At 52.1% G+C, this 27,045-nt stretch overlaps 1 protein-coding gene across 3 annotated transcripts in view; it reads left to right on the top strand.

Moving 5' to 3' along the window:
- The window catches only part of IPO13 (importin 13), a 59,411-nt gene that overhangs the window by 18,382 nt on the left and 13,984 nt on the right, over positions 1 to 27,045 (top strand). For all 3 annotated transcript variants that reach the window (XM_050961124.1, XM_050961123.1, XM_050961126.1), the window contains exons 3-13: positions 11,136 to 11,276; positions 17,332 to 17,473; positions 19,366 to 19,532; positions 20,134 to 20,254; positions 21,422 to 21,569; positions 21,971 to 22,152; positions 23,484 to 23,510; positions 24,247 to 24,381; positions 25,049 to 25,192; positions 25,714 to 25,794; positions 26,781 to 26,918. In XM_050961124.1, coding sequence (XP_050817081.1) covers positions 11,136 to 11,276; positions 17,332 to 17,473; positions 19,366 to 19,532; positions 20,134 to 20,254; positions 21,422 to 21,569; positions 21,971 to 22,152; positions 23,484 to 23,510; positions 24,247 to 24,381; positions 25,049 to 25,192; positions 25,714 to 25,794; positions 26,781 to 26,918 — 1,426 coding nt within the window. The remainder of the gene's footprint in view (positions 1 to 11,135; positions 11,277 to 17,331; positions 17,474 to 19,365; positions 19,533 to 20,133; positions 20,255 to 21,421; positions 21,570 to 21,970; positions 22,153 to 23,483; positions 23,511 to 24,246; positions 24,382 to 25,048; positions 25,193 to 25,713; positions 25,795 to 26,780; positions 26,919 to 27,045) is intronic.

Genomic DNA, 27,045 nt, shown 5'->3' with positions numbered 1-27,045 from the left:
GGGTGATCTCCCACCTTGGTGCAACCAGTGGCCTGTGCTCGCCAGTGCCGTGCTGGAGCCGCCACATTTATTTGACAAAATTAGCAGAATTTTAAAATATTGTGTGCAGAATTTAGTGTGTGTGTAGAATTTTTAATTGTTTGGCGCGGAATGCCCTCAGGAGTAACAGTCAGCGGAACATGAACTTCCAGTTCTTGACCTGTGATCACAATAGTCCTTTCCGGCTTTGGAATCTGTGCCTTTGTTAATCTATTTCTACTTTCCCTTCTCTGTCCCCTGAGCACTCCCTCTCTCCCATTGACTGTGCTCCCCACGTTTCAATGGCTTTCAGAGGTTCTCCTCTCCTCCCCTCCCATCTCCCTCGGAGCCCCTTCCCTCCTCAGCCTGCTTCACTGAGATAATCTATGACCAGACGACCCACCCTTGGAAGTTCGTTTTTAGTTCTGATAAGGTGCTGTCAGCATGGAGCTAATCTGATGGGATCTCCCTTTGGCTCACGCTATGTGATCGGCATGGAATGCAGCTTGTCACTGGGCAAGGAGAATCTCCCAGCCTGTGTTCTCCTGGAGTCTGGGCCCCTCTGCCTCCCGGCATCTCTGCAGTGCTGATGGCAAGCCACAGGTCCCTGGAACCGTAGCTGAAATGACCACTCGATATTGTGATGTTATGAGTGTAATATAATATCCCATTGAAAAGTGTCAGGGCCAGAAAGAGTTACTTACCTCACAGACTGACCTGACTTGTGGCTGAACTTTAGAGACTTGTTAGGAAAATATGTAAATGAACAGAGCTTTGAAATGCAAGTCTGCATTGTTAGAGGTAGAAGGGGAGGTGTTTGCTCAGGTCTTGGGATGTAAGCAAACAAGTCTTGTCTATTGCTATAGCTTTGATTCAAAGATCCAAAAAGAAATATTAACTTTTAGGAAGATACTTGAGTGAAATAGTATTATTGTCTATATGTCTCTTTGAAGGTTGTGGTAACCTGTATCTGAACTGTTTAATGGATAAATTACTCTGTGCTAATTGCCAGGATGTTTGCGAGAAGGAGAGTTAAGCCTATTGTTTTCTCAGGCCAAAAGGCTGCTGGAAATGTATACGAACCCTGGGACACAATCCTGCTTCATCTCAGATCCGCTTTGGGTTTCAAGAGGGGGAAACCTTAAGCCACAAGGATTGAGCTCCCCAGTCACTGAAGGAAGTCACCCTGAATATGGACATTGAGGAGGGTCCTAGAGCCTGGACTCCGTCTGAGCCCGAACAGCTACACTGCAGTTAAACAGCCCCTTAGTCTGAACCCCCCCGAGTCGGCTGGCACTGGTCAGCCACAGGTTCTACTTGCAGTGTGGGCACACCCAATGTGGTCTGGGAGCCCAGGACTCCTGGGTTCTGTTCCCAGCCTTGACACTGGCTTGCTAAGTAATCCATTCTCTCTGCACCTCACTGTCCTCTGTATGAAGCGGGAAGTAATGCGCGCTTTCCTAGTTTTGTGTGGGACAAAGATCTCTGTAGTGGCAGAGCACATTATCTATTGTGGCAGTTTGCAATCCTCTGGGGCAGCATTGACAAGGCAAGTGGAGTCAGCCATGTCCCTCACCCTCCCACTAGCAGTGGTGCCAGGGAGGAAAGCAGTGCTGTGTGGGCTGACCTAGTAAGGGACTTGGTTAGAAACTGCTGGGCTCTAGCATCTCTGCACAGACTGGTGGAGCCTTGGGAACTGCAGGCAGCGCCTGCATAGACTTAGGGCAGATGCGGAGAGAGACTGACTGACCTGGTGCCAATAAGAATACCGGGGTGGGGGCTATCTCCAGCGGCTGGAGAAAGGGGTGGAACTGGGTCTCTCCATCTGCCTAGCCCCTTCTATTAGCCGGGGGGATATTACTTAGGTTTTTGGTCTCTTTCTCCTAGTAGAATGACACATCACCACTCCACTCTAGCATGTGGGGAGATGGGAGCCAGGAGGTAAGGCTCGCCATTTGAAATGGGCAGTTACTGTCCCCTGAGAAGATGCTGGGTGGGTCACATGGTGTCCTCGTTTGCTGTTCTTGGTCTGTCCTCTCCAGTAACCAGGCTACTGGATTCCCATCCCAGAAGAGGAAGTGGTAGGAGAGCAGGCCCAGAGCTTCTCCTGGTGGAGTACACACGGATTCTTTGATCAGAAGTTCCTTAGCTCTGCTGCTGGATTGCTGGTCAGGGAAGATCAGATTGGCTGAAGAATGAGGGACATTCTTCCTCTCCTGGTGTTTAGATGGAGGATCTGTCCACAGTTTGACTGCGCTGGAATTTGATTGCAGGGCTCAGCGGAGAGCAGCCTCCTTTATTCTGAGGCTCTTCCACCAGGTCATTCAGGGCAACAAAATCCATCTTCTCCGGCACAGAATCCTAATGTGTCTCACTTTGGGGTGGCCAGCTCTCTGCCTGCCGTTACACATTCTCAGTGCTAGTCGCTTAGTGCAGATTCCCCAGGCCCATCCTGTCCTGGGTTTTGCCATATGGTAAAGGCACAAGCCCCTGTTTTATTTTCATAGGTCCCAAGGCCAGAATGGACTGTTACGATCATCTAGTTTGACCTGTACAACACAGGCCAGAGAGCTGCCCCCAAATAATTCCTAGAGCAGAGCTTCTAGAAGAACATCCAGTCGTGATTTTAAAATTGCCAGTGATGGCGAATCCACCACAACACTCGGTAGATTGCTCCAGTGGTTAACTATCTCCCTGTCAAAACTTACGCCTTATTTCCAGTCTGAATATGTCTAGCTTCAACTTCCAGCCACTGGATGGTGTTAGACGTTCCTCTGCTAGCCTGGAGATCCCATTTGTAACTCTTTGTTCCCCATGTAGATACTTACTCAGAAAGCTCAATCTACTTAGCTTAATAAAGAAGGATGAGGGGTGATGATTACAGTGGGTAGAAGGCAGGTTTTCTCATCCTTTAATCTTTTTCTTGGCTCTTCTCTGAACCCTCTCCAATTTATCAACATCGTTCTTAAATTACGGCCACCAAAACTGGACACAGGATTCCACCAGCAGTCGCACCCAGTGCCAGAGACAGAGGTAAATTTACCTCTCTGCTCCTACTCAAGGTTCCCATTCATGCACCCCAGGATCCTATGAGCTCTTTTGGCCACAGCGTCCCACTGCAAGCTCGTGTTCAGATCATTATCCACCATAGCTCCCCAATCTTTTTCAGAGTCACTGCTGCCCAAGACAGAGACCCTATCCTGCAAGTGGGTCCTGCGTTGTTTGTTCCTAGATGTGCACATTTACACATAGCTGTATTTAAATGCTGCATTGTTTGTTTGTACCCAGCTTACCAAGCAGTCCGGATTGCTCCATATCTATCTCTTCATTATGTATTGCTCCCCCAATATTTGTGATTTGCAAACTTTTTCAGTGATGATTTTATGTTTTATTCCAGCTCATTGATTCAAATAAATTAAATAGTGAAGTGCCAACACCTGGCCTTGTGGGATCCCACCAGAAACACCCATGCGATGGTTCCCCTTTTGCAGTTACATTTTGAGATCTATCAGCCAGCTTTTAATCCATTTGATATGTGCCATGTTAATTTTATATCTTTCTATCCTTGTCCCTGAGATCTCCACACCAGTGTGGTTTGAGGAGACCAAGTTGTTGATTCTGGGTTCTGGGAGGTCTCTTCTTGGTCTGCAGGGTGAAGGCTGCTTTTGAATCAAGTGAAGCCCTCAGCCCAGCCCTGCCAGCTCCATGGGCTTGTAAAGAGTCTTTCAGCGTTTTAAAGACTTGGCAGAGTCATGTCTCTGAAATAGGATAGGATCTGTGGGGAAGCACCCCTACTCTTCATCCTGCCCTTGGAGCCTTCACTTAGAAGGTCCTGACTCCTTGGCCACAAAATCTCAGCCTTCACGTACATCATCATTCTTTCCCTTTCCTTCTCTTCCGGAAGAGATAATAAAAATGCCCCCAGTGAGCACTCTGCACTGGTCCTAGGCAGTACTTCACTCGCCATGCCTCATTCATTGGCAGTGGCACTCCCAGGTAAGGGTCAGGGGGTGCTGGACACTGCGTGCAGCTTGTGTGTCTGCATGCTCTCTACCGCTGAATGAGGGCGGAACAGCTGCGTCTCCAGATAATATGCCTCAGTGACCAGGTAACTGACAAGCTGCATATTAGCCTCCAGCACAGCCACTCTCTGGGGGCCATCAGCTGCTCTTCTCTGTCACTTCTTGCTTGTCGCCATGGTTATGATCACGTATTGGCAGCCCTGAGTAGACTGACATGCGTGGAATTGCTGCGCGTTGTTCTGGAATGCTGCTGTGCTGGGGCCTGGGCATGGGAGATGGGCACGCATGCGGTAGCTGATCCAGGGAAAAGGGGACCAGCTTGGCAAGAGCCCTCCACGACTGGCTTGGGGAAGGGAAGGATGCAACAGGGAGCATGCAGTGCCTTCTCTGTCATAAAGGACCACTGCACTGCGCACGCAGGGATGACTGCTCAGAGAGGCTCTGTTAGCGCTGGATGCGGGGTGTCCGTAGTTCATCTGTGGCAGGCACTGCCCAGGTGCTGTGACTTCCCTTATGTCGCTTGTGTAATCTGGATAGTGTTTCTCCCTGGGAAACTTCACTCATTCCCATACTTGGGGGCGCTGGTACAAACAATATCCATGTAGAGTGAGGCCTGAGTGCTGGACTCTTGGTGAGAGCTGCCGCTCTGGTCTGCCTTGGTGCAGGTGCAGCAAGTGTGTGTCTCCCACACACAGCGTGGTGTGTAATGGTGATGGAGGTTCATGGTGTGCTGGGTGGGCATGGTGCCAGGGGACTTCCTCCCCCGCTTTCGGGGCGCTGTGCCTAGGCTTGGGTGTTCTGCTCGCTTGGGCTATCAGATGGCCCAGAAAGTACCTTCCCGCTCCCTGGAGCTCCCCACTGAGCAGGGCTGGGGAGTCAGCAACCAAGGGACAAGCCTCTCCTTGACGTAATCAATGGATTTGTGTGAACGCTGACTGGTGTGATGTTGCTGCAAGGTAGGCCCCTGCGTGTGAGCTGCCTGATTCTCTGCACAGGACCAGTGTATGGTAGCTGTGCTTTCCCCAGAGCTGCTGCCAGCCCACCCTGCCTGGGGAGGTCAGGAGCATGGCAGAGTGGTCCATGGCTCCTTCATGCACACACAGTCTGGAGGGGAGGATGACTAATCTCCCCCACACACCCGTTCTTCTGGGGCCAGAGCTCCCATGGCTCCTGCCCAGGGAAGCACAAGCTGCTGGAGAGTTGTTGGGAAGCCTAGAGGTGACAGAGGGCCAGGGACTATCCCCACAGGCCTGTTCTGTATCGATGCTGGTTCTGGGCCCCTCTCTCTGCTGCAGGGATTAAGCTGTGGGAAAGGTCCAGGAGGGCCTTGGCTCCCCTGTGGACTTCCTCCTCAAGCCCATCTCCTGTTGATGGGAGGAGAGCATTCCTCCGGGGATGAGGAGCTACCAATGGCTCGTTTGAGCCGAGAAGAACATAAGAAAGGCCACACTGGGTCAGACCAAAGGTCCATCTAGCCCACTATCCTGTCTGGCACAGTGGCCAGTGCCAGGTGCCCCAGAGGGAATGAACAGACCAGGTAATCATCAAGTGATCCCTCCCCTGTTGCCCATTCCCAGCTTCTGGCAAACAGAGGCTAGAGACAACATCCCTGCCCATCCTGGCTAATAGCCATTGATGGACCCATCCTCCATGAATGTTTCTAGCCCTTTTTTGAACCTTGTTATAGTCTTGGACTTCACAACATCCTCTGGCAAAGAGTTCCACAAGTGCGTTGTGTGAAAAAGTATTTCCTTTTGTCTGTTTTAAGCCTGCTGCCTATTAATTTCATTTGGCTTCCCCTAGTTCTTGTGTTATGAGAAGGAGTAAATAACACTTTCTTATTCGCTTTCTCCACATCAGTCATGATTTTATAGACCTCTATCATATCCCCCCTTAGTCGTCTCTTTTCCAAGCTGAAAAGTCCCAGTCTGATTAATCTCTCCTCATACGGCAGCCGTTCCATACCCCAATCATTTTTGTTGTTCTTTACTGAACCTTTTTCAAGTCCAGTGTAACTTTTTTGAGATAGCAGCAAAGAATCCTGTGGCACCTTATAGACTAACAGACGTTTTGGAGCATGAGCTTTCGTGGGTGAATACCCACTTCCTCAGATGCATGTAGTGGAAATTTCCAGGGGCAGGTATATATATGTGTGCTAGCAAGCTAGAGATAACGAGGTCAGTTCAATCAGGGAGGATGAGGCCCTGTGTCATAAACAGATAGCTAAGGGTTAATGTCTCTTTCACCTGAAGCACCTGACCAGAGGACCAATCAGAAAACCGGATTTTTTTCAACTCTGGGTGGAGGGAAGTTTGTGTCTGAGTCTTTTGTCTGTCTGCCTGCTTTCTCTGAGCTTTGGAGAAGTAGTTTCTACTTTCTAGTCTTCTGTTTCTAAGTGTAAGGACAAAGAGATCAGATAGTAAGTTATATGGTTTCTTTTCTTTGGTATTTGCATGAATATAAGTGCTGGAGTGCTTTGATTTGTATTCTTTTTGAATAAGGCTGTTTATTCAATATTCTTTTAAGCAATCGACCCTGTATTTTATCACCTTAATACAGAGAGACCATTGGTATGTATTTTTCCTTTCTTTTTTTATAAAGCTTTCTTTTAAGACCTGTTGGAGTTTTTCTTTACTTCAGGGAAATTGAGTCTGTACTCACCAGGGAATTGGTGGGAGGAAGAAATCAGGGGGGAGATCTGTGTGTGTTGGATTTGCTAGCCTGATTTTGCATTCCCTCTGGGAGAATAGGAAAGTGCTTTTTGTTTCCAGGACTGGGAACGGAGAGGGGGAGTCACTCTGTTTGGATTCACAGAGCTTGTGTCTGTGTATCTCTCCAGGAGCACCTGGAGGGGGGAAGGGAAAAAGGATTATTTCCCTTTGTTGTGAGACTCAAGGGATTTGGGTCTTGGGGTCCCAGGGAAGGTTTTTCAGGGGGACCAGAGTGCCCCAAAACACTCTAATTTTTTGGGTGGTGGCAGCAAGTACCAGGTCCAAGCTGGTAGCTAAGCTTGGAGGTTTTCATGCTAACCCCCATATTTTGGACGCTAAGGTCCAAATCTGGGACTAAGGTTATGACACCCTGTTCTAGCAGTTGAGGTGTGAAAACCAAGAGAGGAGAAACTGATTCTGTAGTTCACAGTCTTTGTTCAATCCTGAGCTGATGGTGTCACATTTGCAGATGAACTGAAGCTCAGCAGTTTCTCTTTGAAGTCTGGTCCTGAAGTTTTTTTGCTGCAGGATAGCCATCTTAAGGTCTGCTATAGTGTGGCCAGGGAGGTTGAAGTGCTCTCCTACAGGTTTTTGTATGTTGCCATTCCTAATGTCTGATTTGTGTCCATTTATTCTTTTCCGTAGAGACTGTCCAGTTTGGCCGATGTACATAGCAGAGGGGCATTGCTGGCATATGATGGCGTATATTACATTGGTGGATGTGCAGGTGAATGAACCAGTGATGGTGTGGCTGATCTGGTTAGGTCTTTGCTGCTTTTACAGATCCAGACTAACACGGCTACCCCTCTGATACTTGACACCATGCAAGGCACTGCATTTAGCCGTATGGAGTGGAAATCCATCAACCTCATGAAGAAACTTGCACAAATACAGACAGATATCATCTTCCTTTCCAAATGCAAACGGATGGACATCATACCAAATGGACTAAAGGTAAAAAATCCACTGCTATCTACATACTACACAGACCACAGTGAGAGATTATGCCATATTCTATCAAAAAAACTGAGGAACCACCTGATCAGCATCCTATACAGCAAACAGGAAAACATCAAAAAAGAGCTCTCCAACCTGGAGACTCTCATTAATAACCAAACTTCTATACAAACGGACTTCACTAGAATAAGACAGGAGATCTTCATTACTCACTTCACCTCTCTACAAAGGAAAAAGGACTGTAAGCTGTCTAAACTCCTGCCTGCCACATGGGGCCACAACCGTGGTACCCCTAACCCACCCAGCAATATCGTCAATCTATCCAACTACACACTCAGCCCAGAAGAAAAGTCAGTCCTATCTCGGGGACTCTCTTTCTGCCCTGCCACCCCCACCAACATGATACAGTTCTGTGGCGATCTGGAAGCCTACTTCCGCCGTCTCCGACTCAAAGAATACTTCCAGGACAACACTGAACAGTGCACTGATACACAGGTGCCCTCCCACCAACAGCACAAGAAGAAGAACTCCACATGGACTCCTCCTGAGGGTCGAAATGACAGTCTGGACCTATACATTGAATGCTTCCGCCGGCGTGCACAGGCAGAAATAGTGAAACAACAACATCGCTTGCCTCACAACCTAAGTTGTGCAGAACGCAATGCCATCCACAGCCTCAGAAACCACCCTGACATTATCATCAAAGAGGCTGATAAAGGAGGTGCCGTTGTCATCATGAACAGGTCTGACTACCAAAAGGAGGCCGCCAGACATCTCTCCAATACCAAATTCTACAGGCCACTTCCCTTAGATCCCACTGAGGAATACACTAAGAAACTGCAACATCTACTCAGGACACTCCCTACACTAACACCGGAACAAATCAACATACCCTTAGAGCCTCGAGCAGGGTTATTCTATCTACTACCCAAGATCCACAAACCCGGAAATCCTGGACGCCCCATCATCTCGGGCATTGGCACTCTCACTGAAGGACTGTCTGGATATGTGGACTCTCTACTCGGACCCTATGCCACCAACACTCCCAGCTATCTTCGTAACACCACTGATTTCCTGAGGAAACTACAATGCATTGGTCACCTCCCAGAAAACACCATCCTAGCCACCATGGATGTAGAGGCTCTCTACACAAACATCCCCCACACAGATGGAATACAAGCTGTCAGGAACAGTATCCCTGATGATGCCACAGCACAACTGGCTGCTGAGCTCTGTGCCTTTATACTTACACACAACTATTTCAAATTTGATGACAATATATATCTCCAGATCAGTGGCACTGCTATGGGCACCCGCATGGCCCCACAATATGCCAATATCTTTATGGCCGACCTGGAACAACACTTCCTCAGCTCTTGTCCACTCACGCTCCTTCTTTACCTATGCTACATTGATGACATCTTCATCATCTGGACCCATGGGAAGGAGACTCTGGAAAAATTCCACCACGATTTCAACAGCTTCCACCCCACCATCAACCTCAGCCTGGACCAATCTACACGGGAGGTCCACTTTCTTGACACCACGGTGCAAATAAGCGATGGTCACATTAACACCACCCTATATCGAAAACCTACCAACCGCTATGCCTACCTTCATGCCTCCAGCTTCCATCCCGGACACATCACACGATCCATTGTCTACAGCCAAGCACTGAGGTACAACCGCATCTGCTCTAACCCCTCAGACAGAGACCAACACCTACAAAATCTCCACCAAGCATTCTCAAAACTACAATACCCGCACGAGGAAATAAGGAAACAGATCAGCAGAGCCAGATGTGTACCCAGAAGCCTCCTACTGCAAGACAAACCCAAGAAAGAAACCAACAGGACTCCACTGGCCATCACATACAGCCCCCAGCTAAAACCTCTCCAACGCATCATCAAGGATCTACAACCCATCCTGGACAATGATTCCTCACTTTCACAGGCCTTGGGTGGCAGGCCAGTCCTTGCCCACAGACAACCTGCCAACCTGAAATACATTCTCACCAGTAACTGCACACCGCACCATAATAACTCTAGCTCAGGAACCAATCCATGCAACAAACCTCGATGCCAACTCTGCCCACATATCTACACCAGCGACACCATCACAGGACCTAACCAGATCAGCCACACCATCACTGGTTCATTCACCTGCACATCCACCAATGTAATATACGCCATCATATGCCAGCAATGCCCCTCTGCTATGTACATCGGCCAAACTGGACAGTCTCTACGGAAAAGGATAAATGGACACAAATCAGACATTAGGAATGGCAACATACAAAAACCTGTAGGAGAACACTTCAACCTCCCTGGCCACACTATAGCAGACCTTAAGGTGGCCATCCTGCAGCAAAAAAACTTCAGGACCAGACTTCAAAGAGAAACTGCTGAGCTTCAGTTCATCTGCAAATTTGACACCATCAGCTCAGGATTGAACAAAGACTGTGAATGGCTTGCCAACTACAGAACCAGTTTCTCCTCTCTTGGTTTTCACACCTCAACTGCTAGAACAGGGCCTCCCTGATTGAACTGACCTCGTTATCTCTGGCTTGCTTGCTAACATATATATACCTGCCCCTGGAAATTTCCACTACATGCATCTGAGGAAGTGGGTATTCACCCACGAAAGCTCATGCTCCAAAACGTCTGTCAGTCTGTAAGGTGCCACAGGATTCTTTGCTGCTTTTACAGATCCAGACTAACAAGGCTACCCCTCTGATTTTTTGAGATAGGGTGACCACATCTGCACGCAGTATTCAAGGTGTGGTCATACTATAGATTTATATAGAGGCAACATAATATTTTCTGTCTTATTATCTATCCCTTTCCTAATGATTCCCAACATTCTGTTCGCTTTTGACTGCCGCTGCATATTGAATGGATATTTTCAGATAATTATTCACAATGACTCCAGGATCTTTCTTGAGTGGTAACAGCTAATTTAGACCACATCATTTTGTATGTATAGTAAGATTGTTTTCCAATTGGCATTACTTTGCGTTTATCAACATTGAATTTCATCTACCATTTTGTTACCCAGTCATCCAGTTTAGTAGCTCTTCGCAGTCTGCTCTGGACTTTACTATCTTGAGTGGTTTTGTATCATCTGCAAATTTTGCCACCTCAGTGTTTACCCCTTTTTCCGGATCGTTTAGGAATATATTGAATAGGACTGGGCCCAGTACAGATCCCCTGGGGAACACCACTATTTACCCCTCTCTCCATTCTGAAAACTGAATGTTTATTCCTACCCTTTGTTTCCTATCTTTTAACCCGTTACGTTTAACCAGAGACTTGGCCGTGTGATGGGAGAGAGGAAGGGAAGGAGAGACCATCTCCTGGCAGGGGCAGGGCCTGTGGGGTGGGTGAATGTCTTTTTGTACCTGATGCAGGCTGTCTTCTGCTGGCAGGTACGTGAACACTCTACTGAAGCTCATTCCCCCCGTGCTGGGCCTCCAGGAGCAGCTGCGCCAGGCTGTCCAGGGTGGAGACATGGAGACGTCTCATGGGATCTGCCGTATTGCTGTGGCCCTGGGAGAGAACCATTCCCGGTGAGTTCGGGATCTAAGGGCTTGGTGCTGCCCTGGAAGCGCCCATGCTCTTGTGGAGGGGGAATGTCTGCTTGGGCTGATGCCATGATGCCCCCTGGGGATAGAGGAGTAGGTACTTGGTCTCTACTGTGCCCCTCCTCGTCGCTGTGGCTGGGCAAATCTGCATGGTGCTGTGTCAGATTTCCTGGGAGGCAAGGGTGAAGGGCGAACGTCGCCTGCAAATGCTGAGCTGAACGGGCCGTCCCCTGAGATCAGTCTGCTGGCTGGACAGGACGTTTGGTAGACATGCTGCTCCTCCCACCTCACCTCTGAGTGCGTATGGAGGAGCCCATGGGACCTGTCGTCCTCCCCATCCCTTCTTGGGGCAGCCTGCTGCACTGGTGAGCAGGCCTGTGGGCATACCTGGGCCTGCATCCCAGATCGCAATGCTGAGAGCAGGGAGCTGGACTGAGCTCAGTGGAGCAGGAGCTGTCACTGTGGGGTGAGTGCAGGGCAGGCTTGCTAGAAGGGAATTTTAAGGGGGACTGAGTCCGGATTAGCCAGCTGCACCAGCACAGCCTCACTTCAGAGATTGCATCCAGCAACAGTGGCATATCCGTGCTCTCGGTGGGGCTTGGCCTTGCCCTGGTCCCTTATTAGCGCAGTGGCCTGTTGTATTCATTTAGATGGAATATATGGGCCCCAAAAGCCAAAGATGCTAACTAGGGCTGTCAAGCAAATAAAAAAATTTAATCACAATTAATTGCGCAACTAAAATCATTAATCGCGCGATAACAATAATAGAATATAATTTAAATATTTTTGGATGTTTTCTACATTTTCAAATCTATTGATTTTGTGTACAATACAGAATAAAAACTGTACAGTGCTCACTTTATATTTATTACAAATATTTGCACAGTAAAAAACAAGAGATAGTATATTTCAGTTCACCTAGTACAAGTACTGTAGTGCAATCTTTATTATGAAAGTTGAACATACAAATATAAAATTGTGTACAAAAAACTGCATTGAAAAATAAAACAATGTAAAACTTTAGAACTTACAAGTCCACTCAGTCCTACTTCAGCCAATTACTCAGACAAACAAGTTTGGTTACAAATGCAGGAGATAATGCTGTCCACATCTTGTTTATAATATCAGCTGAAAGTGAGAACGGACGTTCGCATGACACTGTTGTAGCCGGCATCGCAAGATATTTGTGCCAGATGCACTGAAGATTCATATATCCCTTCATGCTTCAACCACCATTCCAGAAGACATGTGTCCATGCTGATGACAGGTTCTGCTCGATCACGATCCAAAGCAGAGCAGACCGATGCATGTTCGTTTTCATCATCTGAGTCAGATGCCAGCAGCAGAAGGTTGATTTTCTGTTTTGGTGGTTTGGGTTCTGTAGTTTCTGTAGTGTTGCTCTTTTAAGACTTCGGAAAGCAAGCCGCCACACCTCATCTCTCAGATTTTGGACAGCACTTCAGATTCTTAAACCTTGGGTTGGGTGCTGTAGCTATTTTAAAAAATCTCACATTGGTACCTTCTTTGCGTTTTGTCAAATCTGCAGTGAAAATGTTCTTAAAACGAACAACATGTGCTGGGTCATCATCCGAGACTGCTATAACATGAAATATAGGGCAGAATGTGGGTGAAACAGAACAGGAGATGTACAATTCTCCCCCAAGGAGTTCAGTCACAAATTTAACACATCATTTTAACGAGCATCATAAGCATGGAAGCATGTCCTCTGGAATGGTGGCTGAAACATGAAGGGACATATGAATGTTTAGCATATCTGGCATGTAAATATCTTGCAATGCTGGCTACAAAAGTGCCATGTGAATGTCTGTTCTCACTTTCAGGTGACATTGTAAATAAGAAGCAGACAGCATTATCTACAGTAAATGTAAACTAACTTGTTTGTCTTAGTGATTGACTGAATAAGAAGTAGGACTGAGTGGACTTGTAGGCTCTCAAGTTTTACGTTTTTTTTTTGGGTGCAGTTATGTAAAAATAAAACCCTACATTTGTAAGTTGCACTTTCATGATAAAGCAATTGTACTACAGTACTTGTATGAGGTGAATTGAAAAATAGTGTTTCTTTTGTTTATCATTTTAAGGTGTAAATATTTGTAATAAAAAAGTAGTAATATAAAGTGAGCACTGTATACTTTGTATTCTGTGTTGTAATAGAAATCAGTGTATTTGAAAATATAGAAAAACATCCAAAATTTTTAATAAATTTCAATTGGTAGTCTATTGTTTAACAGTGCAATTAATCACGATTAATTTTTTAAATCACAGTTAAAAAAAATTTCATTAATTGCGTGAGTTTACGGCGATTAAATGACAGCTCTAGTGTTAACATGACGCTGAAACTGTCCAGTGTTAAACAAGGGTCAGGGTTTGCAATCCAGAGACCTTGGACTTCTCCGTCCCAAGGCAAAGACACCAGGAACAACCCTTTAACTTTTCATTAAAGATACAAGAAAAGAAGGAAAACCAGTTGAGGCCTTTGAAATGTGAAGTATTTAGTCAGGTTTTCATTGTAACAACATCCCTTGTTCTAGAAGGACCCCACCCCCACTCGACAGGCTGGTAGATGGTGTCAGAGGCGGGAGTAATTGGCCTTTTGGGGTTAGTGGAGCTGGGCTGGAGCTGGTGCTGTTGAAGTTTGAGTCTGTTTGCTAGAAGATGAAAACAGACAAACACACATGGAAGGGAGAGAGAAAAGAGCAGCAGAGATAGAGGCTGCAGCTTCTGTCTATGATATTGACTCTTGCATTCTCACTGCTGGAGAAACACAGGCCCAGCCCACAGTTCAGCATGGATTCGCTAAGGGCAAGTCATGCCTGACTAACCTAATTGCCTTCTATGAGGAGATAACTGGCTCTGTGGATGAGGGGAAAGCAGTGGATGTGTTATTCCTTGACTTTAGCAAAGCTTTTGATATGGTCTCCCACAGTATTCTTGCCAGCAAGTTAAAGTAGTATGGGCTGGATGATTGGACTATAAGGTGGATAGAAAACGGGCTAGATGGTCGGGTTCAATGGGTAGTGATCAATGTCTCCATGTCTAGTTAGCAGCCGGTTTCAAGAGGAGCACCCCAAGGGTCGGTCCTGGGGCCAGTTTTGTTCAATAACTTCATTAATGATCCGGAGGATGGCATGGGCTGCACTCTCAGCAGATGACGCTGTGATGGGTTGGATCACAGAAACCCTCTTGGGAGCTGCCAGCTGATGTGCCAAGACTACTTCTGCCCCTGCTTTCCTGCCCTGTCAGCTTAGGACTAAAGTTCCCTGCCTGGTTTGAGCCAGACTCACTAGCCTGCTGCAAACCCAGACCCAGGTCTGAATCACATCCCCTAACAGCTGTAGGCTTACCTGAACACAGCTTACAGAAGTGTTCTTGTCTTTAACACTCGGATGCCTAACTCCCAGTGGGGTCTAAACCCAAATAAATCCGTTTTACCCTGTATAGAGCTTATACAGGGTAAACTCATAAATTGTTCCCCCTCTATAACACTGATAGAGAGAGATGCACAGCTGTTTGCCCACACACATACTCTGAGTTAATTAATAAGTAAAATGATTTTATTAAATACAGAAAGTAGGATTTAAGTGGTTTCAGATTGTAACAGACAGAACAAAGTAAGTCACCAAGCAAAATAAAATAAAACACACAAATCTATGTCTAATCAAACTGAACACGGATAAGATCCTCACCAGAATGCTCCCTTTTACAGACTAATCTCCTTTTAGCCTGGGTCCAGCAATCACTCACACCCCTTGCAGTCACTGTCCTTTGTTCCAGTTTCTTTCAGGTGTCTTTGGGGATGGAGAGGCTTTCTCGTTAGCCAGCTGAAGACAAAATGGAGGAGTGTCCAATGGGCTTAAATAGACTCTCTTGTGGGTGGAGACCCCCTCCTCTCTCCTATGCAAAGTCCCGCTCCAAGATGGAGTTTAGGAGTCACCTGGGCAAGTCACATGTCCATGCATGACTCTGTTTTTACAGGTAGCAGCCATTGTTTACATACTACCTTGAACATCATCAAGTAGACTTCTTATGTGGATCGGAGCATTCCAAGATCCATTGTCCTTTAAGTGTTTCTTGATTAGGTACTTACTTTAACATTCCTTTCTCCAGGAAATGCTCTACTAAGGTTATTTAGAAATCAAGCCAGTACACAGCCAACATTCATAATATTCATAACTTTGAATACAAAAATGATACATGCATACAAATAGGATTAATACATTCAGTAAATCATAACCTTTACAGAGATATGTTACATGGCATATGTAGCATAAAACACATTCTAGTTATGGTGTGTGGGTGGGTGGATGTGGATGTGGATGTATATAAAAGCATATTTGCATAAAGCCTTATGGGAGTTACCATCACAGATGCTAACTGGGAGGAGTGGTAGGTATGCTGAAGGGTCAGGATAGGATACAGAGGGACCTAGACAAGTTAAAGGAGTGGGCCAAAAGAAACCTGATGAGATTCAACAAGGACAAGTGCAGAGTCCTGCACTTAGGATATAAGAATCCCGTTCACTGCTACAGACTAGGGACCGAATGGCTAGGCAGCAGTTCTGCAGAAAAGGACGTGGGGGTTACAGTGGACAAGAAGCTGGATATGAGTCAGCAGTGTGCCCTTGTTGCCAAGAAGGCTAACGGCATTTTGGGCTGTATAAGTAGGGGCATTGCAGCAGATCGAGGGCTGTGATCATTCCCCTCTATTCAGCGTTGGTGAGGCCCTGTCTAGAATACTATGTCCAGTTTTGGGCCCTGCACTACAAGAAGGATGTGGACAGATTGGAGAGAGTCCAGCAGAGGGCAAGAAAAATGATTAGGGGACTGGAGCACATGACTTTTGAGGAGAGGCTGAAGGAACTGGGCTTGTTTAGTCTGCAGAAGAGAAGAATGAGGGGGGATTTGATAGCTGCTTTCAAGTATCTGAAAGAGAGGGGTCCAAAGAGGATGGATCTAGACTGTTCTCAGTGGTGGCAGATGACAGAACGAGGAGTAATGATCCCAAGTTGCAGTGGGGGAGATTTAGGTTGGATATGAAGAAAAACTTTCACTAGGAGAGTGATGAAGCACTGGAATGGGTTCCCTAGGGAGGTGGTGGAATCTCCTTCCTTAGAAGTTTTTAAGGTCAAGCTTGACAAAGCCCTGGCTGGAATGATTTAGTTGGGGATTGGTCCTGCTTTAAGTAGGGGGTGGGACTAGATGACCTCCTGACATCCCTTCCAACCCTGATATTCTGTGATTCTTATCAGCTACTCCAAGGCCTGGCAAACTGGTACCAGCATCGGGCTCTTTAGGGCATTGATTTTAGTGGCTTCTTTAGTCACAAGCTTTCAGCAGCGCTGCAGAATAGACAGTTTTGGCCAGCTCAGCCAAACTCTGCTGAGCCAGAAGGCAAAAGGAGAGCTATAGGAGAGAGAAGAAATAAGACGGGAAGAGGAAGTATACATGTGGGGTATGATAGTCTCCCTCCCAGAGCCATTAGAGACAGAGGTGTCAGTGTCATCTGGGTGCCTCTCTCTGGCCTGGCTAGGACGTGTCTCAGGCCCAGGATGATCAAAGTCCTCCCCTCCCCCCAATGTTAGGGTAGATCCTGGGATCCCAGGAGGCGGTGTGAGTGGCAGCCATGATAAAGCTTGCTGCAGCAGTTGTCAGTAGACAGCTTATTCTTCTGCTGATGATTTTCCCCCAGAGTCTCTTCTCTGCAAGCACCTGAAGGGAGTGGTATGTGGAATAGCCCATCCCCTTGTTGTTTTGTTCACCAGTTAGGCCCAGTTTCTGATAAACCCATCTTGGCATTTGATTTCCGGTCCCGCACTGTTCTTGTATACCAAGCGTGGTGGTAGCGCAGTCCTCAAGTGCCAGCAAGGGGCCTTTTTGTTTGGACTCGTTCAGGCTGCCGTGCTGTTGGCACCTTTCCCCAGCAGCGTTTGTAGTGGTGGGCTATTGAATTTTGTAACTTCCACTCACTACTTCTGCGGGTGCAGTTATCACAACAGTCCTGGTGCTCTCTGCTGTCCCCCCAGAGCCCTGCTGGACCAGGTGCAGCATTGGCAGAGTTTCCTGGCGCTGGTCAACATGATCATGTTCTGCACTGGTATCCCTGGGCACTACCCTGTCAACGAAACCACCAGCTCCCTGACGCTCACCTTCTGGTACACGCTGCAGGTGAGTGACTGTCCCTCATGCAGTGGCAGAGCCGTGGGCACCTTACCAGGTCACTGCCATGCTCTCTGGCTCTATTAGCACCTCACAGCCCACACTGCAGCCCTGTTTGGAGGGGTGGCAGGGGCGAGAGCTAGGTGTCCTGCCCTCCCCAGGCGTGGATTGCACTGGGCAATGTTGCCTGGAGCAGCTCATGGCCAAGTCAGGGCTCAGCCTCCACTTGCAACTAAGTGTGGCTGGGGGTGAAACTGGGGGGGCCGTGCATGCAGGAACACACATACACTGCTCTCTGGCTCAGGGTCGCTGCTGTGTGAGCTAGAACACTGGGTGTTTCCCCACTGCATGGTCCCAGGCATGTCAGGGGAACTCGGTGGCCACTGGCTTAGTGAGGGGCTGCGCACAGATGGGTATTGGGCTTCCTGCTCGTTTATGGCTCGAGTGCTGCACCCAGGCCTTTCCCTTCCATGTGAATGTCTGAAACGGGCCCTTTTCCCCACAGTACTGCCCCCGTCAGGGTGTGGCTGAGCAGAGCTGGGAACAGAGCCCGGCTCCAGCCAGGAGAGGTTGGGGGTGAACTGACTGGGGCACATCACCAGTCAGCTGTGGTAGGAGAGGCTGCTGCTGTTCCGTTTCCCTAGCTCCCTCCCCCATGCCAGCCCAAACCCGGGCTCCTGTTCTAGTGCAAGGAGGGGGGCCACAGGTCTGCTTGTCCTTCGTAAAACTTCTGCCATGGCTGGCAGAACTTGTGGAGAGGGGCTTGATGGGTGCCAGCCGAGGGCTCTCTGGGCAGTCATGTCCTCTAAGTGTCTGCCTGCCCAAAGTTTGGCTCCATCAGTTCAAAGCTATTGCAGGAGGGTTAGCTTAGGAACATAGGCCCTGTGGCTCGGTTGCCCCAACCCAACGATCCCTTGGGGTCTGAGCTGGAAGGAGAGCCCAAGCACTTCCAGGGCCTCATTAGCATGGCTAATTAAAACTTCACACCCCAGCTTTGCCCAACTGCAGGCCTGATTGTCCAGCCCCTGGTTGCATCTCTGGCAGCCAGCTGCAGAGGGAGCTGGGGTGACACATTATCTGTTATTGGGCTTTCAGTCTTGTCTTCTCGAACACTGAAGAGGCTTCTGGCTTGGCCTCCAGCAGCACTGCCTGTCTCCTGGAGCCGGCTGTTAGAATCTGATGGCCTTAACCCTGAGCTGTTGCGTTCGGTGCAGGTGGCATGGCTAGTGGACAGGGCTGGAGTTTGCTACGAGTCTCCCTCCTCCTGGACTTTTGCAATCTCCCTTTTTTCCATGTGATGATACATCAGCTCAATGCCAAGGCGCCAGGCCTTAGAGCCCTCCACACTCCGGCAGGCTTCACTGACTACCCCACCCTGTGTGTGCCCTTCCCTTTCTCTGCCCCAGCATCTTCACTCTGATGAGGAACAGTCAAATGAAAAAAATACCATTCAATTACGTCACTTAATGGCAGACAGCTGAAAAGTAACACATTTTTAAAGTGCTTATATACCAATGCTAGGAGTCTAAATAATACAATGGGTGAGCTAGAGTGTCTCGTATTCAGTGAGGATATTGATATAAGAGGCATCACAGAAACTTCTTGGAATGAGGATAATCAATGGGACTGTCAAGGTTCGTTCCCACTCTGAACTTTAGGGTACAAATGTGGGGACCTGCATGGACACTTCTAAGCTTAATTACTAGCTTAGATGTGGTACACTGCCACCATCCAGAAGTTAGTGTTCTGCCCGGGGCCTGTTCCTCAGCTGTGTTGGTGAATCTCCAGCAGATCCCTGCTAACCCTGGGGAGACAGCTGAGGGCTCCTAGGATGTCAGTGCTGTTGGGCCCAGAGGTGGACTGCTTCCTCTCTGAGGTGTGGTTTGTTCCTGCCCTCCTAGGACGACATCCTGTCCTTCGAGCCGGACAAGCAGGCCGTGTACCAGCAGGTTTACCGGCCCGTCTACTTCCAGCTGGTGGACGTGCTGCTGCACAAAGCCCAGTTCCCCTCCGACGAGGAGTACGGGTTCTGGTCCTCGGATGAGAAGGAGCAGTTCCGGATCTACAGGTAGGTTGAGGCCATGCGCTGGGGGTGCCAACGCCCCTCCCTGCCTGCAGTCGTCTCCCCTGGGGGTGACAGGAGACGAGCATGCTGTCCTGTGCTCAGATGTGCCCTGAGGGGCGGTGCGCGTGTCAGGCAGCAGATAGCATGGGATAACTGTCTGTCCGATGGGGTGGCCTGACCTCCAGGAAATGCAGAGCCACTGGGGGATCCCTGTGGATGGTCAGTGGGTGCTTTGCTTCTTCAGGGAGGAGTGCGGCGTGAACCTCTCTCGGGGCCACGAATGGCTCTCTTGGGGGAGGGGCTGCGGGAATGGGTTGGGGTTTGGAGCTGACCTTGGGGTGCTGGCGGCTCAGAGCACCTCCAGAAGTGGCTGGGAGATGGTAGAGCTATCTGTGACAGGAGGGGCAGTGCTCAGCGGTGTGATTCAGGTGGGTGGAGGCACTGCCTCCCTTCTCCCCTGCCAGGGACCCGCAGGGCAGTGCTTCTGTGGTAGCTTCTTGGCCAGAGCTCTTTTGGGGAGAGTGGGGTGGGGGGCGCTGCTGACAGAGTGCCAGGGGGAAGGTGGGCAGCACTTGGTGACTCCCATGGTGCTTCCCTCCCCCAGAGTGGACATCTCCGACACCCTGATGTACGTGTACGAGATGCTGGGAGCAGAGCTGCTGAGCAGCCTCTACGACAAGTTGGGCCGCCTCCTCACCAGCACAGATCAGCCGTCCTCATGGCAGGTGAGCGAGGCTTGCTGGCTCCCTGGGGCCTGGGTCGCCTCCCTTTGGACAGGGCTTGGCACAGGAAAGGAGAACAAAAATACCAACCTGCATGGGGAACGAACAGCAGAAGCCATTACCCCTGGGCGTATGCTGGGGGGCATCCGGAAGGGTCCATAGTGTCTCGTTTACAGGCTCACCATGAACTAGTTAGGCAGTGCCAGGGCCAGGCCTAGTCGGCGCTGTGGAATGGAAGCCAAGGGAGGGCCAGGGCTTTGCTGTGTGCTAATCAGCATGCATCTCCTCCCCTTGGCGTCCCAGTCAGCCGGCGGGAGTGCTGATTCACAACCTAGGCACTGCCAGTACTCAGCAGCTGATGGCTGCAGCCTCCCTGGGTGGGCTGGCCCTGCTGCCAGACTGTGTCCCACATTCCCTTTTGGTGGCCGGTGTCCGTCTGGAGGGGCAGCATGCAAGTGGGTGGGCCCCTGCTCGGGCAGACGAGTGCGCAATGGCTCTGAATCACGCACCCAGGGTAGGGGCTCTGGGGGCCCAGCCCTGCCCTCAGTTACCACATTTCTGTACTGATGGACGCAATGTGGAAATTATCAGGGGACAGGGCACCCCGGAGGCTTGGGCAGCTGGGAAGGGGGTAGAGGGGCTTTTGGCTTGTGGGGTCAGCCAGCTGTTTCTGCTAAAGGGATGTTGCCACTGGAGGTCCTATCTCTCTGGGGTGACTCTGTGGCCTATTGCAGTGGGGAGGTGGGTGCCAAGGGAAAGCAGCATTCTTCCTAGGGAGAACACTGGGGACTCTGCTTTTCACAGCCTAGCGACCCTGCTAGCCCTACCCAGGGCTCCTCTGCCCCACCACAGCTCTGCTGGTGCTTCTCCCCTGCATGCAGCCCCCTGCTAGCCCAGCCCTGGACTCCCAGTTCTCCCCCATCTCTCTTGCAGGCAGTGAAACCAGGCATCCTTTTGCCCATGTGGGTAACTGTTTAAACCTCTGGCTGAAATTCACTCACCAAGTCCCAGCAGTGGGCAAAGGAGCTGGAAGATGCTGCAGATCTCAGCACAGGTGGGGCTGCCCTGCTCCTGTGGCCCAGGGCTGGAATCTGAGCAGCGAGCTGGGTGAGGTGCTCCTCAGGGCTGAGGCAGGGCTCTGACTTGGTGTGTGTATGTCTGCCCCGGTAGCACACGGAAGCCTTACTCTACGGGTTCCAGTCCATCGCAGAGACCATAGACGTGAACTACTCTGACGTGGTGCCGGGTCTGATTGGCCTCATCCCCCGGATCAGTATCAGCAACGTGCAGCTGGCCGACACTGTCATGTTCACCATCGGTGAGATGTCTAGGGGGGAGGGCTGTGCTTGCCGGGGGGGGCGCACGCTGGGGGGGGAGAGCGCCCTGTGGAGGAGCTGAGCCTTCCGTCACCTCCTCCTTCCAGGCTCCAGCTGCTAGGCCCTGCTTCCTCCTCCCCGCTGGCAGCACTTCATGGTGCAGTGTTGTGCCTTGAGTGCCACAAGCCACTGGTTGCAGGGCCAGGCCTTCTGCTGCCTTAATGCTGAGCGTCTCCCCTCCACCTGTCCTTTCCAGGGAGCAGGGCTGGGATCTGGCAGGGCTCTCCTGGGGAAAGTGGCCATGCTGCTTGTTGCAGTGAGAGGTAAGAGCAGAAAGAGTGACCTGTGGCATGGTGGCGCCACCCTGCGCTCCCTGACCCTACCTCCCGTCCACTGTGCGCAGGGGCCCTGTCCGAGTGGCTGGCTGACCACCCCGTCATGATCAACAACGTGCTGCCCCTGGTGCTCCAGGCCTTGGGCAACCCAGAGCTCTCCATTTCCAGCGTCTCCACCCTAAAGAAGATCTGTCGGGAGTGCAAGTACGACCTGCCCCCCTACGCTGCCAACATCGTTGCTGTGTCCCAGGTAAGGCATAGGTGTGGCTGGGCAGCAAGCGGGAGCCTGGAGCGCGCCCTTGTTCTCCTGAGCCAGGCCAGAATCTGGGGGGCAAGGAGGGGTGGGGCTGCCCTGCATAGGCTCACATAGCCTGCACTGGCCCAACGGTGCAAGGGCTGCGTGGGACTAGGGAGCGGAAGTGGACAGCGGAGCAGGAAGCGGAAGAGAGTAGTGGGGAGGCTACTTGGCAGGCCACTGAGCAAGTGACACCAGCAAGATGGCAGGACTGCATTGAATTCAGTCTGGGCCTTTGGTGCTGCATTCGGTGGGCACTGTTCTCCATGCCACCAAGGGGGGCTCTGCCCACCCAGTGGGCTGCTTCCTGAGCCCTGGAGGAGGCGCCTGTCGGGGAAGCCCAGCCCTTTGTAAGCTGCCTGCTGAGCTCCCTTCTGCAGTGCTGCCGTGGGGTGTTCCCTGGGGCCTGCTCAGTGCCAGAGATCAGCTGCTCTGTGCACTAAAGATCTAGGAGCAAAGAGTGGGTTCGTTCACTCCTAGTCCAGCCTTACGCCCTGTCTAGCTCTTCCAGGGCTGCCACAGGGCTCCCGCAGCGCCCTGCCTGTGAGTGGAAAATGGCAGGCAGAGGCCAGGAGCTCACGGGAGCCTCATCCTCGCTGTTAGAAACCAGGGAAGGCCCCATCCCAGAGCCCAGTGCTCGCTCACTGCCCCGGCACCGTGGGGCCAGCACTCAGAGCACAGACTGGTGCACAGCTGGCATCAGCATGTCCCGCACTGGGAGAGCTGTGAGACTGGGGGGTGGTTTGAGTTATCCAGCCACATAACTGGGCCGTAGCATGGGGTCAGGTGCAGCGGGAAAGCTTCGACCGCTCACCTTCCTCTGGGACTTGAACTGGTAGGGCCAGCAGGTGCAAGCCCCTGGGACTCCAGAGCTTGGCCAGTTTCAGCCCCACGGTGAACAAGCTGTGTTCAGATGGAACCAAGGGAAGCGGGGTCTGGGCCCTGCCATCCTGCTGTGCTCTGACCCAACCCTGGGGCTCCCCAGCACCCGGTGCTGCACAGGGGAAGGGAATCGGCTGGAGAGCCCCTGTCCTGGCTCAGGAGGCCCTGCCTGGGACAGAGAGATGGATTTAACTCCTCTTCCTCCTGCTGGTTGTGAGGGGGCCCCAGCAGTGCTCCCTGCTCAGCGCTCGGGTGCATGGAGAGCCGCACACTGCTCCCGTCTGCTGAGCGGCACAGAGTTGAATTTGGTCAGCAGTTGTAACTTGCCCTCCCCTGGCAATGGGGGAGGGCACTCCTGAGATTCAGCCTCCCCCCTCTCTCTCTCTCTCCCTCCCTCCCTTTAGGACGTGTTAATGAAGCAGATCCACAAGGTAAGGCGTCCTTCTTCCCCTCCTCGGTAGTGCAGTCAGCCCCCAGAGCCAGGCTCCCCCAGGGGCCCTGGTCTCGCAGCACAGCTCAGCATCCTGGCAAGGCAGAACGGGACAAGACCAGGATGGGGGCAGCCCAAGGTAGCTGCCATGCGCTGGCTGTCGTGGGAAGGCGTGGTCCCTCCCAAGGAGGAGCGGGAGACCTAACGGCTGCCTCTGCAGCACAGTTCGTCTCCAGGCTGCCTCCCCAGCTTGACCTGGCAGCAAAGCACACTTCAGAAAGGGAAGCACTCGGTGTGATGCACGGGGCCAGACCGGAATGGGCCTCACAGTTCCTCCGCCCTTAACGTCTGCGATGGCTCCCTGCCACTCTGTGGGCTGCCTACCAGCCACCCCCGGCCTGAGGGGATGGCAGGTCTCCCCCTCTGTCCAGCCTGGAGCGTCTCCACCTCGCCCATTCAGCAGGCAGGCCGAGGGCAGATGTCACCCCAGAGACGAGTTAGCAGAGGCAGGGGCAGCCGGAGGACATTTGTTGTTCTTTGTGCCATGGAGGTGTCTGTCCCTCTACCCAGCTTGGGCAGGCACCCCTAGCATATTCTAGTCAGTGCTGGGCCTCTCGGTCCTGGCCCAGTGCTGCAGCACTTCAGAGTCCCCTGGCCTCTCCCCCAGCCCAGAGCTCTTAGAGTGCTGACCGCAGTGTGTGCTGGGCCGTGACCTGTCCCCCAAATCGTCTCTGCAGACGAGTCAGTGCATGTGGCTGATGCAGGCTCTGGGCTTCCTGCTCTCGGCGCTGCAAGTGGAGGAGATCCTGAAGAACTTGCATTCTCTCATCACTCCCTACATCCAGCAGCTGGAAAAGCTGGCTGACGAAACAGTGAGTCACCAGCCTCTGGGGTTCCTCCTCTCTCTGGCCAGCCCTGCCCAGCCCCGCTCCCAGCTCGGCTGGCCGAGGCTCCCTTTGGAGGGAGGAGCTGCTGAGCAAAAGGTGCTTTTCCTCCTGGCATAGCCCCCCATCAGACCCAGAGGTGCAGGGCCCTCACCATGGGGCCAGCCCTTGGGGTGCAGGTTGCCTTTGCTGTCCCCTCTGCACCGGTGGATCTACAAGCCTCCATCCCTCACGCCAGAGACTCCTTGGGCTCTCATGGTCAGCAGTCCCCTGGCTCTTCGGGGTTGTCCCACGTGGAGCCCATGCCACCTCCCTAGGGTGTCACGGGGCACACTGGTACCAGACGGGCTGCATGTTAGCTCTGCCACCTGGCCTGGCTCACAGTAAGTGTCCCTGCCTCCTGCTGCTGCCAACAGCTGGGACTTCGCTTCTTCCAGGGGAAGCACATGAGGCTCCCCGAAGTCACGGGGGCTCCTCAGCTGGGAGTTGTGCTGGTGGGAGGGTGTAGTGGGGTGAAGGTGGGGGCGCATTGACCAGATGTGGGGAGTGACTTGGGCAGGGCTGTTTGTGGGAATCCCGGTGCGGTTCTGGGCTGGGAGAGGCTCCTTCCCACATGCAGGCGGGGGGGACTTGATGGCTTTGCTTCACCTGCCAGCCCAACCCCTCCAACAAACTGGCCATCATCCACATCCTGGGCCTGCTCTCCAACCTCTTCACCACGCTGGACATCAGCCACCATGACGACGACCACGAGAGCACAGAGGTCAAGAAGCTGCCTGTGCCTCAGGGACCCAACCCGGTGGGTGTAGCAGATGTTAGGCTCCAACACTTCCCCACCCTCCCTTAGCGAGAGGCTCTGGGCGAAGGGCAGCCCTGCTGGGGCACTCTCATGGCCACCTTCACCCCCCACGGAGCAGCTGGCCTGCAGCCCAGCCGGAGCCGCCCCGCCAGCTGCAGCATGAGGCTGGTACAGCCAGGCAAAGGGAGAGGCAGCTAGCGCAGGTCGTGTCCTGTGCATGATGGTGCTAGGGGAACCCAGCTGCACTGCGTCCCTCCTCGCCTCTCCTCAGCAGCATCCTCATGGGCTGCTCTGGCTGGTGGCTGCATTGTGGGTTGCCCACGTGGTGGGGGAGGCGTCAGCCTGGTGTGGGGAGGAAAGGGTGTCGCAGTCTCTGAATAGCAAAGATTTGGGTCTGGGCCTTGTTTAACACCCATGAACCCTGGACGTGGGCAGAGCCCTGTCTGTGACGGGGACTCCGGGTAGGGCAGCTGGGTGCAGTACAGCCGAGTGACTGAGCCGTCCCATCTCCTCCCTGGCAGGTGGTGGTGGTTTTACAGCAAGTCTTCCAGCTCATCCAGAAGGTTCTGAGCAAGTGGCTGAACGATGCCCAGGTGGTGGAGGTAACTGGCACCTGCTAGGTCAGACTGATGTGCCACAGTGCAGCCTCACCCAGAGCGAGCAGGGTGCTGGGTGACACCACTGGCCACCTGCTGTGGGCAGAGCCTTTCTGTTCAGCAGATTGAGGGGCACCGGCAGAGCTGAGGGGAGCCCAGGGCAGGGCTGGCAAGGGGCTGCGGGTCAGGAGTGAGGGGCACTGGAGCCCAGGATTGGGAGAGCAGGCCGCTGCAGGTCAGGACTGAGGGGAACCGGCAGAGCTGGGGGGAGCCCAGAGCTGGACTAGCAGGGGTTGTGGGTCAGGAGTGAGGGGCACTGGCAGAGCTGTGGGTAGAGAAGCCCGGGACTGGGATAGCAGGGCCTGCGGGTCGGGAGTGAGGGGCACTGGCAGAGCTGTGGGTGGGGGAGCCCAGAGCTGGGCTGGCAGGAGGCTGTGGGTCAGGAGTGAGGGGCACTGGCAGAGCTGAGAGGAGCCCAGGGCAGGGCTGTGGATCAGGAGTGAGGGGCACCGGCAGAGCTGAGGGGAGCCCAGGGCGGGGCTGGCAGGGGCTGAGAGTCAGGAGTGAGGGGCACGGGCAGAGCTGTGGGTGGGGGAGCCCAGAGCTGGGCTGGCAGGAGGCTGTGGGTCAAGAGTGAGGGGCACTGGCAGAGCTGTGGGGGGAGTCTGGGTCTGGGCTAGCAAGGGCTGTGGGATGGGACTGAGGGACGCTAGCAGAGCTGAGAGGAGCCCAGGGCGGGGCTGGCAGGGGGCTGCAGGTTGGGAGTGAGCGGCACCGGCAGAGCTGTGGGTGGGGGAGCCCAGGGCTGGGATACTGTGGGGAGGGAGGTGCATTGCCAGTGGAGTTAATCAGCACAATGCAGCATGCTTCTCGGTCTAGCTGTCTCTGACCCCGTAATGCTGGCTCCTTCCCTCCCCCTGAGCCAGTTTTGCCCTGCGCGGTGCTGGGTGTGTGCTCTGAAGTGTGACTCACAAGGCCCCTCCTCTTGGCAGTCTGTCTGCGCCATCTTTGAGAAGTCCGTGAAGACCCTGCTCGATGACTTTGCCCCCATGGTTCCCCAGCTGTGTGAGATGCTGGGTCAGATGTACAGCACCATCCCCCAAGCGTCTGCACTGGACCTCACTCGGCAGGTAAGTGTCAGTGCTGCACGGCTCCCAGTGTGTGCCAGGTGCTGGGATCTCAGAGCTGGGGCCAGAACCTCACTTGCTGTTTTTGCTGGCTTGGCCTCTTCTCTTCTCTCCAGTTGCCTCCCTTGCG

Source organism: Gopherus flavomarginatus, chromosome 7 (assembly GCF_025201925.1).
Source record: "Gopherus flavomarginatus isolate rGopFla2 chromosome 7, rGopFla2.mat.asm, whole genome shotgun sequence".
In the NCBI taxonomy this organism is placed as follows: Eukaryota; Metazoa; Chordata; order Testudines; family Testudinidae; genus Gopherus; species Gopherus flavomarginatus.
Note: the sequence above shows the minus strand (reverse complement) of the source record. Positions and strands in the feature narration are given on the sequence as shown.